The sequence below is a fragment of the Thermobia domestica genome, chromosome 5, assembly GCF_964235325.1.
Source record: "Thermobia domestica chromosome 5, izTheDome1.hap1.1, whole genome shotgun sequence".
In the NCBI taxonomy this organism is placed as follows: Eukaryota; Metazoa; Arthropoda; class Insecta; order Zygentoma; family Lepismatidae; genus Thermobia; species Thermobia domestica.
In genome coordinates this window covers 245,824,715-245,839,497 of record NC_137458.1, presented here as the reverse complement: position 1 = coordinate 245,839,497, position 14,783 = coordinate 245,824,715, and the positions used below count along the sequence as shown (strand labels likewise).

The following is a 14,783-nucleotide window of genomic DNA, read 5'->3' as shown; positions in this document are numbered from 1 at the left end:
TTCACATCCTCAATCGAAGTGGTTTGTCTCGGTGGGTGGGGGACGTCTCGTAATTTGTACGTGAGAAATACTGGCGATCATCATTTTTGGATTGGCGATTGCCACTGACTTTGAAATTTTGCGCACTGATGTAATGTATTTGCTTATTACATACTGCATGCAAGAAGAAAGAAAGCACTGGTCATACATCAATTAGAAACTTCAACCGGAAGTAGGCTCGAATCTTGCAAACAGTGCAAGATATTGAAAAAATAATCGAAAAAAATATCCTCCATGTAGTGTCCTTTGCCGATTTTTATCACGAAGTCTTTAACTTTAAGGGACATGTACAGATGTTGTGAGGAATGGCAAGGAGATTCATGCTCAGATGTGAGTGATGCGCTGTGTAGAGAGCGCAGGTTCAGTTAGTTTATATGTTAAAACACTAGGTTTATATGTTTGTGGCCAATTCCTTTCGACAATGAGATCTTGAAAACCACAAGTTCTAGAAACGTGGTTTTCGCTGGTTTCCCTCCAAATTTTATGTAGATTTGCCAGTTCTAACTCAATTAAAAAGAAAATAAACGTGTTTATTTTTCTATTCCTCACTGTAGGCGTCGTTTTGACCCTATTAGTTTAATATTGCCACTGGGATGTTAGGACTGATACCTTTGAGAAAGGCAACTAGTGGAGGAGCTACGTATAGTGAGTTGACGGACATTTCAGGCGCTTTGCTTTAATCTTCAAAACCTATTATATTGTGAACTGGCAGCTTTGAAGGCCTGTAGACCCACAATGAGGCGTACTCGGATATAGAATTAGAAAAAAAATAAATCAAAAAAAGCATTTGGCATCATCTATCACTTATCCAAGTTTGCCACAAACTCACTCTAACATTCTATATATTAAAATACCATATTTATGTGTGCGTCTATAGCAATTCACTCCCTTTCAGAGTCTTTCTGTCTTTTATTTTTGTCTGTACATGGACTTCTACAGATATAGTGAGAAGCGGGAAGGAGATTCACATTCATATTATATAGAATGGTGCGCTGTGTAAACAGCGCAGGTTCAACTAGTTTTAAATGAAAGGTCGAAATACGGATTTCATGACTAGTTTTGAAGAATTCAGAGGTATGGACTTCTTATTGTAATAGTTGCATCCTGCACCCTTTTGGTTATCATGTCTCTTCCCCCTATCTAGGTCAAATAACACGCACGCACGTACGCACACCCACATCCACACCCATACACACAAACGCAGAGACACGAGTTATAATTGTTTTAATGAAAAGTCCAAATATAAAATTATATGTCTCTATTCTTAAGGGATTCCAAGATATGCACACTTATTGAAATAACTGCAGCATTAATTTCACTCGCTTTCTATGTCGAATTCCCTAAAGTCCTTCCATAGTGATACCTTATGTCACAAGTCCTGCGTACTGTCCAAATTTCAAATCACCAGCTTAAGTAGTTTAACCTATGCGTTGTTTAGCCAATTAGGCAGGATTTCTTCTATTATATATAGAGTTTATTATTATTAGGGATGAATAAAGAAATAGATTTCTGGGCTGGCGGCATCTACGCCATTTATTCCGTCACGTACACTCATGTCCAAAATTATTGTCGCATGTCTTTAAATATGTTGTTCTGGGAATATAATTTGATAACAAATTCGCCTGGTATTTCTTATAATGTTAGTATGTGCATAATTGGTAAAGACGTGTATGTGGCAAATTTCATGTCAAAATAGCAGTAAACAAAAACAATAAAACGACAATAAAACTTTCTTGTCCATTTAGCAACATTTTGATTTACTCGTTCTAATTTTCGTATTTATAATTCTTTTCCTATGAAATTCACCATAAATAGACATTTCCCTATTCTACACATAGTATCAGTATTAAAAGTACCTGCAAAATCATTATCAAATTATATTCTTACAAGAAGACAATTATAGATATGCGACAATAATTTTGGACATGAGTGTACATGAGGGATGTCATCCCTTGGCAAGTACACTAACCGATGAAAGGGAAGGAAAGAAGAGGCCTGGAGCCATTATGTTAGGTACAATCTCGGCATTTGCCTGGGAAATCCAGGAAAAGCCTCACTCAAGATAACTGGCCTGCAAAAGCGGTTACACTTTTTCTACCGAGTGTCCCCACCGGGAATCGAACCTGGGACCGCTCGCTCCAAAGGCAAGAGCGTTAGCGACTACTCCACGTATTATTATTATTATTATTATTATTATTATTATTATTATTATTATTATTATTATTATTATTATTATTATTATTATTATTATTATTATAGTTTTATCTGCGACGTTAGTATTTCATCTTTTACTCTCCATCACTTCAACTATTGCTATACTACTTTTAACATACTTACATATCGTCTCCGAGCTAACATGATGAATGTCCAAGAAGCAAACATAAAATATGAATAGAATTACGGAACACTTCGCCATGTTTTTCTTTTTTCCTTTTAAACCTCTATCGCCAAAATTTCTCATATAAAATGAACAGTACGACACTAAAATATTCTAACACAACATTGCCACCACTGAGTTTCACTGCTGAGTTTTGCTTACAACTAAGATATCTAACCGACCGAATAATTTAGATTAAGTTCCTTATCAGGATAAAAAGAGAATGTGAAGAGATAACGTATATGTTCGCAGCAAGGTGGAGGAAGTTGTTGCACAGATAGTGATTATAAGGCAAACATTTCATTTGTAATAAATATTCCTTTTATTTTTTCTAAATGATAAACAATTTGTACTCTTCTTTAAAATTTAAATTTATATATATTGCGGTATCTATATATATCGATCTATGTATATCTATCTATATACTCGTACTATAATATATATAGGAAAAAAAGAAAGTGCTGTCGCTTTTTCACTCATCATCTTCGAACATCGATATGAAACCTAAAATGTACCTGGAAGATCAAAAATAGTCCCCATCAGCATCGACGGCCTTCTGACAACGTTCTGGAAGGCTATGGATTCCATCGCGGTAGAACTTGGTGGGCCATAAAGCGAACAAGGTATCAATTGCATTTTGCACCTCTACTAAGGATTTGAACTGGCCTCCTCTAAGGTGAGAGTCAAATGAATGGAACAGTTGATAATCTGAGGGTGCAATGTTCCGGGAGTATGGCGGATGCAATAGTGTTTCCCATCCAAGGTGTAGAATGGTGTCCTGGGTCATCCTAGCCACATGGGGTTTAGCGTCGTCCAGTAACAGAAGGACCCCTTGACGATTCAGAAGTGTTGGCTCCAAAGTTTTGAGGTTTTCGTGAACACGGCTCAACTACTAACAGTACATAGTCGCATTGATGCTCTGACCAGCTGGTGTTAGTTCCCGATGCACGATGCCGCAAGCAGTCCACCAAATACACAGGAGGACCTCCTTCTGGTGCAGTGGCTGTCATGGAACCACTTCAAGGGATGCGAACCAATGATGACGGAGCCGTGGAGCTTTGAACAGGACTCTCTTCTCATCACATGTCAAGATCCTGTCCAGAAATGGCTCCTTTCTCAGACGAGACAGCAAAGAAACAAGATGTCTGCTCGCGTTGCCTTCTGGCCCGGAGTCAAATCATGTGGGATCCATCAGCCCAACTTGTAATGCTTCGTAAGTTGATGGAGATGCTGCCGAATGGTTTCTCCACTCACACTAAATTATAGTCCCAGTTCCTCACATATCTAGCGACTGTTCGCCTCAATTGCTACCTGAATATCTTCAATTTTTACATGTGTTGGTCTTCCGGCACGTGGTGCGTCTTCGAGGTTTCATTACCGCCCTTAAGCTTTTTAAATCTCCGATGCACTGTCCGCTTAGTCACGACATCGTCACCAAAGGCCTGGCATATCTTCCTCCTCGCTGCAGCGGCGTTTAGCCCCATTCTGAACTCGTACAGCATACACTTACACGCCCTTATGTTGCTCTGTGGAGATTCCATGTTCACTTTGTCTTTACCCAAATTCGCGGTGTAACTAAACTCCCACAACCAGGTAGTATGTTGGATATACCCACATCAGCAACTGACCTTCGCCTTATCTCCATTCACATTCAACTCTCAGTGTGAGGGCCACTGGAACACAGACCTCCACAAAATGCAACAGAACTTTCTTGGTTACCTTTATATATATACGTACTAGATGCCTCAATATTCCGAGGTCATAGGCCATCTCCGTTGTGAGTAGACTTATGAGAAAATGAAAAGAGATGAAAGTTGTTGGAAATAAGTGGTTTTCAATTTTAAATGATGGAAAAATTCCAATTCATTTGCGTACTACGCAAGGCACTCTTTCTTAAATGAAAAAGCAGCTTTTCCTGCTCACAAGGCAATTCAAACGGAACGTAAAAACACGCAAAGGTGACACAGAGAATGTACATATTCTTATGTGAGGATACCAAGAACTAGGGATGGCCAAAAATTTTCGGATCCGGATATCCCGGATCCAGTGAGATTTGGATCCGGATTTTGCCGGATCCGGACCTAGATCCGGATCTAGGATCCGGACCTAGATCCGGATCTCGGATCCGAATTTCAGATCCGGATCTCGGATTCGAACCTCAGATCCGGATCCGAAATTCGGATAGCGGCTCTGGATCCGGATCTCGGATCTGGAACCGAAATTCGGATTTCGGATCTGGAACCGGAACTCGAATCTGGATCCGAAATTCGAATCTCAGATCTTGATTCGCATCCAAACCTACATCTGAAATTGTGATGATAAAATTGAATATCTAAAATTCGTCAAAACTTTTTTCGGATTCAGTAATATAGTAGGTTGCTGTGCTTTTAAATGTTCCCATAACAGGTTTGTGTTACCTTTGTTTTTTATTTTATTTTAACCTTCCAATATTTACATGTTGCACTTTCTGTCGAAGTCTCTGTAGTAAAATGTTTCCAAGTTTGACTTCTTCCTATTTCAGAGTATACTGAATTGTCTTGAAACTGATGTAAATGGTAACAAATTCTTCTGTTTAGCTTCTCTTCGAAACTTAATGTTAGCTTCAGATTGAAAATATTTATTTTACTCTTAGAAAATAAACTTTACTATTTTCTCATATACAAATGAAATATCTTTTAGATAAGGCCCTTCTAATCGCAGGAATACTAGACAAAACAAACTCTTTATTAATAGTAGTTTCTGACTCACTCGAATCTAACCATCAACAAATGTAATAATGAATATCTTTCACTTCGAAGGTATATACAACAAAAAATATAGACTGTTTGGCGTGGAACAACAGTAGATTTTTAAACATACACACGAGAATTTCAGGAGAGCGATATGGTTGTGTTCGTTGTATGACTTTATTGCCTAACTTATGGCTTGCCCTTCTGAGGTCGGGAGTTTCTTGAAGGAGTAAATATAAAAGAGATTTCTGTTATTTTTTCTTCACCCTCCAGGTTTCTTTAATCATACATTGCAGGACGTAACCAAAACATATCCATGCATCGTATCATTGCACAGTGGTCCAGAAACCCTCAAAACCTGGCCAAAATTACTTTTTCGTGCGAAAAGTTGAAATCTTGTGATTTTCGTAGCAGAAATGTTATGTTATGCTAAAAATAAGACAAAATGATGGAAGAACATGTTTAATAATGTATTTGCACATATTTGTACAACAAGAATAATATTTTTCCACATAAAATACAGCGTAACATGTTATTAACAACAGCTTATGATTTTTTCACATAAAGGCTATTCTGATTCATCCTCAGATGACAGCTGTTAATGAATACGAAACAAGAAGACAAAATGTTTTACTAACAATTTTGATAATATATTTGCACATATTTGCACAATGAGAATAATATTTTTGCACGTGAAATAAAGAATAACTTAACAGTTTATGATTTTTACACAATAAGCCTATTCTGATTCATCCTCAGATGACAGCTGCTCTGGAGACTTCATCTCTTGCAAAACTTTCAGTACGGCTGAAGTTTCTTTTCCTGTGGTTCTGTGCCATGGGATTCCGAAGCGTGGATATCTTTGGGTTGCTTGTTACGAGGATCCGCTACAACACATCCTTCATTGTTTCTTTGCGTGAGCACTTTCGGGAATTATGCTCTCGATAATGTTTAATACGCTTATGTCGGGCTTCTTGGGCCTCCTCCGTCACCTGCGCAATGGGTAATAGGTCGTACGAGATTATTGAGGACCCATGAGCGAGAATTTTGTGAATGGAGGCGGGCATGTAGAACCACGAATAATGCTTGGTGTAAAGATTCCTGATATCGTTAACGCAAGCTTCAAATTTGTTTGGATCGATAGCCAATCCACAAGACTATGATTGCAGCAAGACGCCACACTGCGCAACAAGCTTTTCATTCAGACCTGTTATTGCTGCAACTTGTTGATAGTTTCCGAAAAATCGTCTGGTTCTATTGCCGTCGTTGGAAGTACCACTGCCGTCTTGCCTCGGTTCGTCAATATTGAGGCCTAAGTCAGCTTTCATGGCCTCTTGGATCTCTTTTTTCTTCATCATGGTCGGTTGGTCGCCTTTCCGCACCTGCTATTTCTTAATTCCAAACGGTAGGGCACATGCAGCAACCACTCCATAAATCTAATCCAGGCATGTAGCGTGGACAATCCGAATCGGAGGAAAGTTTCCGGTTTTTCAGTTCTGGATCCCTTCTGGAAGGTATTCATTTCTTTTGGATTAGCGCCACATAAGTAGTAAGTTTGTGCCGATCTTGTTTGTGTCACGGCGTTACATATTTCGCCATCCACCATTGTGAACTGCAAATTGTGTGTAACCTCGAATTCAGTTGTTTCTATACTGCGATCTCCTAACAGTTGAATACTGATGCAACTTGGAGTCAGGCATCTAATTTGCTCTTCCATTAGGATAGCTTCTTGCCTTGCAAGTTCTTCAGTTTCTTTCCTGAATTGTAACTTTATCGGCCGACAATATCTTGTCGATGAGGGACGTTGATTTTGCCACACTACAACTCTAACCCCTTTATTCCCATAATAAAGTTGCACAGGCACAACTGACGTGAAAAAATTGTCGCTGTCTTGAAAGCCCACCTCCAGAGCTGTCTGTTTCTATTGGGCTTGACCGGAGGTTCAGTTACATCCAGACTTGGTAATCAGCTGCAGAGATTTCTGATACTTTTCTGGGATGGTTTCGAGCACAGGTTCCTATATTTGCAGAATTCTTGCAGTTGTATGGTCGAGGAGAGATAGTAGAGCTACTTCAGCTTCAGATTCTGTGACGTTAATGACTTCAGGATAGCAGTCTTTCTTTGCGTCCAGAACATGGGTGTAAGAAAAATATATATTGTGATCCAAGTCCTTTGCCCCGTTTCTTAGCAGCTGGTACTGGTGACGTGTCAGAGCCCCTTCGAGTATCAGTGCTAAAGCCTCCTCTGGGTTGTAAAATTTGGGATTCTGTTTTTGGGTATGTGCCCATGACTTTCGAATCTTGCCAGCCCTGGTAGGCGATTCTTCCATTTCTTGAAGAAGTTTCGTTTTTTCCAATTCTCTCTCCTTTCTGTATTTCATTTGAGTAGCATAAGCAAGAGTAGTACCGCTGAATGAGGAGCGCAATGTTTCTGTTTTTCTCCTCTTCGAGCGCTCGTTGCTCACAGAGAAAGCCACTTCTGGTCGTCCAGGTCCAGCTACACCTGCTGAAGTCGATGGTCTCCAGTCGTCTTCACTGACAGGTTCAGCCATCATTAATAATTCACCGTTTAGCCAATCCACATTCTCCTCTTCCAATTTTTGGTAATTACTGTTGCACTTGTCAAGCCTGTGAAACAATTTCGAGCAAAACACGTGCTCACTCTGCTTGGCTTCCTTTGACAATTCAGCAGATGCTTTATCTTTGAGATACGTGAACCTGTGCTTCTTTTTTACAGCTCTGTCTCCTTTTGCCCTCCGAAGGACCTCCAATAGCTCTTTACTGGATGTTTGATGGGACATGGGTGAAAAATAGAAGAAAAAATACAGTACAAAATAATTTTGCACTTTGTACAACGAGTCTTATCTACAACAAAAATATTTCACAGACGAGCAAAAATGAGCAAGTTTGGTTCACGGTTTCTGAAAGAGGGAGTGTTGAACTACTTCCAGAGTGCGATACCAAAGTGGAAGTACGTGGAAGTCAAAAGATAACTCTACGAGAACAAAAAAGTATACATAACATTTCTTGCTCTAATTTACTTGCATTTCATCCCCTGTAAATCGATAAATTTAATAGCTACACACTAATTTAAACTCATCATCATAAATAATAATCTTCATAGATGTGACAAAAGTATTTCATTCCCACCTGCCTACAGGAAGACTAGGTAGAAAACATTCTCACACTTTGTTGGCGCTAACTTAGAAATCTTCAGTAATTAATGCACAAGGTCAACCTCTCACTTCGGAAGTCAATTTCTGACTAAGGGGTGACAATTTATTTAAGACCCAGGTAGGTTTGAATACCCCAGGTCATTGACTTTCAAACACATTTGGTTGTTTGTTATTTTTAAGGAGTTGGTTTTTTGGCCAGGTTTTGGGGGTTTCTGGACCACTGTGATTTGTATATTAAAGTGTTCAAAAATATTTAACATATTCGCATTTGTTCATGTGATCTCAGGTTCAATTCTCGGTGGGAACATACATGAGAAAATTGAAAGCTGAAACAATATGAAAATAGTATTTAAAAGTCAGGAAATTGATATTAAAACTTTAGCTATCTGTTGGGACTGTAAGGCTCTAGTTAAATTAACCCACACGTTTCGTGAAGATATATTACGTCGTTATGGTTTATTTACTATAAGCTACCAGATACATCCTCAGACGCCACTTTACACTGCAGTAATCAACAGATGAAAACATTGGAAAAGGAATGGAAGGAAGGTCTCCAGAGCCTTAGATCAAGGTACTAACCTAACATTTGCACAGTATAACTGAGGAAAACCCTGGAAAATCCTCAGTCAGGATGGCTGGTCTCCGAATTCGAACCCAGTATTATCCAATTGCGAAGCAAGAATCCTAACAAGTAGCCTGAGCTCGCTCCGTATTATTATTATTATTATTATTTAATTAACGTAATGTTTTAAAATTAGTGCAAATTAAACCCTACTTTCTTTATTGTTGATGTTATAGTTAATAAGCCTTCATGAGACATCAGCCCCCATCAAGAAAGAATACTAGAACTGGAACTCAGGAAGCGGGGGTGAAGAGATTAATGAGGATGAGGAAACTATGTACGATGCAAAAACTGACTAATTATGACTTCACCACAGATATATTTACTTACATGCGTTAATTAATATTTCTCTGATACAGGGCACTCTTACTTTCTATAGTGGCAGGAAAATGGCCCGCTTTTGTAAACGATCACACTGAACACGTGCGTATAGGCGCAATGTCTGTGCAAAGAAACATAGGTAAAACTAGAAAAAAAATTAGGGAAAGTGAGGGGAAAACCATAAACCGTCCTTCAACTTAAAAAAAAAAAAAGCTAAAAATAACTAAACTTAGAGCTACGAAAGACGCGAGGCGAATTTTATTGAAAAGATTGTTTTTCCTTAGTAATTAGTTGTGCTAACTATGAACATGAATTAAAAAGAAAACAGGTAGCTAGCTCTGAGTTTCGCAAACTAGTTGAAAAGAAAATATTGGATAAAATTTAATAATAAAGAAGGCATTTATGATAATTAAAACAATCTAAATTCTTGGCACGACAGTCCTTTGGTTCCTACCAGCGGGCTTACGTTCAAAGTGGGGATGTGTAGTTAACGCATCGACACCCGAAGTCCCTAATGCCCGCTTTCTAGACTGCAGTCCGCTACCTCTTACTTAAGATAACTCCCCAATTGTCCTCACGAGGCTGGGTCAACATCGAAATTGTTGAGTGCCTCTTTGGAAATTGAACCCATGACCACGGGCACTTAAGGCACGCGCTAACCACTGTTTTTTTTCTTATACATATAACAAGGTAACAGCTTTTTATCAGATTATTTAACCTGTTGAACGTTTTGCACGGATTACACTGTAACCATTATCATTATGACACCACACAGACATAGAAGTAAACGAGGACAGTTAAAAACACCTATGCCCGAAGCGCGATTTGAATCCAAGACATTCACAGCAAACGATCCACAGCCTAATGCCGCAGACCACTCGACTATGGCTGTCGGGTTTTCTCGGCTAATCCGTAGCACATTTAAAGTAACTGGTTATTTTAAAAGTTGCTCCTAAATACTGACAATCTAAGTCTTATGTATCAAATATTTCTTCGATAATACCGTACACTCTCCGTCTTCTATAGACGAAAAGTTATAATTACCCACATTATCTAATACAGAAATAAGTTCTGATTCTCTAATAGCTGCTGATGGTGATAGTCAAGGTTCACCGAAGTATGATCCCAAACCCAAACTGAGATATTGATGTCACTGGAATGCCTGAAAAGCAGTGACGACGCTAGCTTTAAGTTCTTAGGGGGTCAAAGGAGGGGCAGATACATTTTCGGGGGGGGGGGCTACTTGCCATACCAAAAATGACATATTTATTACGTTTGACTTATTTTACATTACATTGTGTATTTCGTTGCTGTTATTATATTAGACCTATATGATTATAAATTAAACTTACTTCAAGTAAAACGTGTAACTAACAAATAAGTAACGTCTGCACATGAAATACTTTTCAATGAAACTTTTGAAGCCTAAACATAAACTGAAATGCTTTCGCGTATGCTACAAGCAACACATTACTCTAGTACTATATGCTACTAGTACTATATATATATAGAGAGAGAGAGAGAAAGAGAGAGAGAGAGAGAGAGAGAAAGAGAAAGAGAGAGAGAGATAATTTACGAGGAGCTGCTGGAAATGTCGTAGTGCAATCTAGACGGAGTGTAGGTAGACACTACTAGATAGAAAAATGAAACCGTAGTTTAGAAAAACATATCTCTGTATATACAAATACAAATCTTCATTTTAATAATGAAATTCTTATTGTTTCTCATGCCTTTCAAGTGATTATGTGTGCCCAAACAGCGAATTTCACGAACGTCCAGATCCTAACTGCTATAACATTTTTGTTCCACCAAGGAAAGTCACCGAAGTAAATTAATTAGGAAATCACGGGACTCTCCTCCGTTACAGACAATGGTGAAGAAGTGGCTTAGTATAAACGTGGCGATTTCTCAACAAATTATGCTTTACATCCAGGATGATTAAAAGCAATGACTCTTCCCAAAATCATGGATGCAATTTGTGACATTATTCTTGAAAATTGCACCATTTCAGCCAGTGGTGGCTATAGCCGGGGCCAGAGGGCCTAGGCCATCTCAGTTTTTGAGTGACAAAAATAATTTAAGCTATTATTTATATAGTTTTTAAAGTATAGTAAACTTACGATATACTTATTATAGTCAGAGGTATATCGCTTTCTTAGTTCTGGGCATTTCTTTGGAACTCGTCGGTAGCATAATTCAGAATGGCTTGGGTATGCGCAAGTTCTCGGCATAATGGGTTCTCAAAAAATCTGTCAGGAGAATGAAACAGTGGCGGCATTAAGAGAAGTCTTCTTCCAATTTGACTGTAATGCTGATCAATTTCGCTTACGAATAGTAACCATAGATGAAATATGGCTGTACCACTATGATCCTGAAACGAAACAACAGTCAATGGAGTAGTAGCACTCATTTCTTCCTCGCCCCAAGAAGTTCAAGACACAGAAGTAGGTTGAGAAACTGTTTGCAACATTCTTCTGGGATAAGTATGGAGTCCTACTCATAGACTACCTCCGCAACGGTCAGATATTTAATCCAGAGTCTCTACATTACTTACAAAACAGAAAGAAAAATTCAAAGGAAAATGAAAAGAAAGGAATTCTGTTCCTTCAGGAGAATACACCTGTCCATCAAGCCCCTGCGAACACAATTGACATTGCATAATCTAGGATTTCAATTTCTATATCATTATGCTTATTCCGCAGATTTAGCTCCGTCTAACTATTACGTGTACTTATTTCCCAAACTTAAATAACACTTGAAAGGACGCCATTTTAGATCTGATAGGGGTAGTGCTACGAGCAGTGGTGCGAGGAAATCTTCAGATTTTTTAACTTTTCTGCAAAAACTGGAGCACTGGACAAGGTAACATATTGACTCTTGGGGGAAGTGTAGAAGTAAAACTTCACCATTCCACGTGCACTCCTTTTGGGTTAGGCTACGAATTTTTCAGCAGTTCCTAGTCAATATGGTAGACGTCACGTCAGTACTTTGAAACAAAATATGTAAGCGAGCACTAGTATATACCAATTACTAACGAAAGATAACACTCTGACAATACGTTTTATTGGGAATCAATTTAATTCCATAAATTTATTATTATCATTTGCAGGAAGGGAAAACACAAGTCTTTTTATCTCCTTCAAAACATTAAGCCCTGGTAGTTGCAAACTAAGCTGTTATAAGCACATCCTCTGAATATTGAAAGCCGAGAATAATGTTTCAGAAAAAAGAAGTATAGAAGCTTTAAATAAAACAAAATATGAAACTGAAAACTTCAAACTAGGATAAATGCAAACAAGTTACGTAACTGGTTTTACCTTTCTTTTGTTTCCAATCGAAGTTGAAGTTGATCCAATGAGAAGACAAGTCGACCAAATCTAATATTGTTCGGTAGGCACGATAATTAAAAATCATAAGAAAGAAGTATAACTAAAATTTACCTCAAAATGCGCTAAATTAGAAAACAGGAATATGCGTGCATACACAGACGCTCAAAGAAGAAAGCTTGAGGACTAATCTGCCACATAGTAAATGCATGGAAAGTAGACTACAATTTGACAATGAGATTGGTTATGATAATGATATAAAATACTACATGTAGAATTTTAAAGACTGTAGGAGTCTGAGGGGGGGGGGGCAGTCTAAGTGGCAGTCAGGGGGCAGAAGTAGCTACTAGGGGGCGCTCGCCCCCTCGCCCCCCTCTGGCGTCGTCACTGCTGAAAAGTCATTCTGTGTAAGTGAATTGCCCACTTGTCAGGATGAAGGGCGATGGTCATATGAAATGCGGGGCTATTAGAGGTACTACTTATGATAATTGGATTTATAATATTCTATGTTGCCGTAAACCCTCTTCAAGAAGATAACTGCTAATCTCAGCTTTGAAAATATAACATAAGGAGTTTTATTGCTATCATTAGGTTGCATTAGGAATTATCGGATTTATTTTAACGCTTAACTTTCACATCTCTTCTGATTTACGAATATTTAAATCGCGATTATCGCCTTAAGGTCAATTAGTGATATTTTAAATCATTTCGAACCAACTTTATATATGGTTAGTCTTGTTATATGGGAATAATTGAGACCAGAAGCAGTCTACAGGCTAAGTCCAAAAGAATCTTGGCCGACCTCCTGATAAACCACGTCTTTCAGCAATGTGAATTGTGCCAATCCGATACCCACATGAGGAAATCTTCGGTTCAGTGTGAATGCTTCCATAAGAACCCACACTCTAATCAGTGGAATGTGCTTTGCTAATTTTTCCTCAATGTGAACGTACAGTACCTAAATTTATTACTAAAAAAGAAAAGGCCTTTATTTCAAACAGGTCACCATTACAGTTTTCGTATTTGAATACAACACTCATGAACAGTCATGTTAAAGCGCGACTTCGCCCCTGAAAAAGAATATTTATCTGTTTTTAGTTTATCGTGTTTCCCAAAGTACATGCGGAATCAGTGCAAGTGCCTTACGCTCGCATTACCTAGGTACAAACGGCTACGATCTTGGTACTAGCACATGTTTCGGTTTCCAGATCTCAAATATTTATCTTTCAGCCTGATTCTATATATGAATCCGAAATTTCTAGATAAGGGACACCAAAATTCATAGTTTATTCTCGGTGCTCATATTGTGATTTACTAAATTATTATTAAATCTAATTGTAAGGTATACATTTGATATTTTGAGCAGACTGAGCAAGATAAATATACGTAAAAACTAGTCAATACTTGTCTTAACTGTTTATGTTTTCTTAACTGTCAATGAAATAGGTGTATTGAAGAATTTTAAATATTCGAGTTTTGTATTCCCGTTTCAGATATAAATATGTGTGTATTTTATCTCGGTCCTGCAACTGGGTGGACCTAGATTCGACATTCGAACTCTCATACGGATCAAATCAGATTTTTTTTAGAACGCAAGCATTTGATCTTTAGTGTAGAATAAAGGAGACAAATAGTCTTGCCAATATTCGTCTTAATTTTCTGTTTTCTTCTTTACTGTCAGGACTTCATGAAATTACTTTCGGCGAATTTTAGATATTTTAGATATCCGGCGAATTTTAGAGATCCGGATCAGATCCAAGATCCGAGATCCGGATCCAAAGGATACGGACCCAATCAGATCCGGATCTGGCCATGCCTACCAAGAACACCTCGATTCTGTTTCACAACAATGTTGAATTGTTGGCAGGGTTGGGGCCGGAGGGAACAGAGTACTGAGATTGCAACGTTGCTTTTAAATTTTACATAGGGACCCTTACCAGTGTGGAGCCCAAATAGCTGGTGTGATTAGAAAAATTCCACCATTTTAGATTGACAACCATCTTTTTCCAACAACTTTCCTCTGTTTCCATTTTTTTCGTATCTTTATCATGGAGATGGACTATGGCTCCAAAGTTTTGATACATCCGGTGTACATATATACTGTATATATATACGAGGATGATTCGGAAAGTAATGCCTCCAAGCCCACTACTTGGCCAATAGTACTTCAAACATTCTGAACTGTTTATAATTA

At 38.3% G+C, this 14,783-nt stretch overlaps 1 protein-coding gene across 2 annotated transcripts in view; it reads right to left on the bottom strand.

Annotated features, from left to right (window-relative positions):
• Nucleotides 1-2,581, bottom strand: part of LOC145686513 (protein dachsous-like) — a 147,329-nt gene extending 144,748 nt beyond the window's left edge. For both annotated transcript variants that reach the window (XM_081759896.1, XM_081759897.1), the window contains exon 1: nt 2,377-2,581. In XM_081759896.1, coding sequence (XP_081616022.1) covers nt 2,377-2,500 — 124 coding nt within the window. In that variant the 5' untranslated portion in view covers nt 2,501-2,581. The remainder of the gene's footprint in view (nt 1-2,376) is intronic.
• Between the last annotated feature and the right edge of the window lie 12,202 nt (nt 2,582-14,783).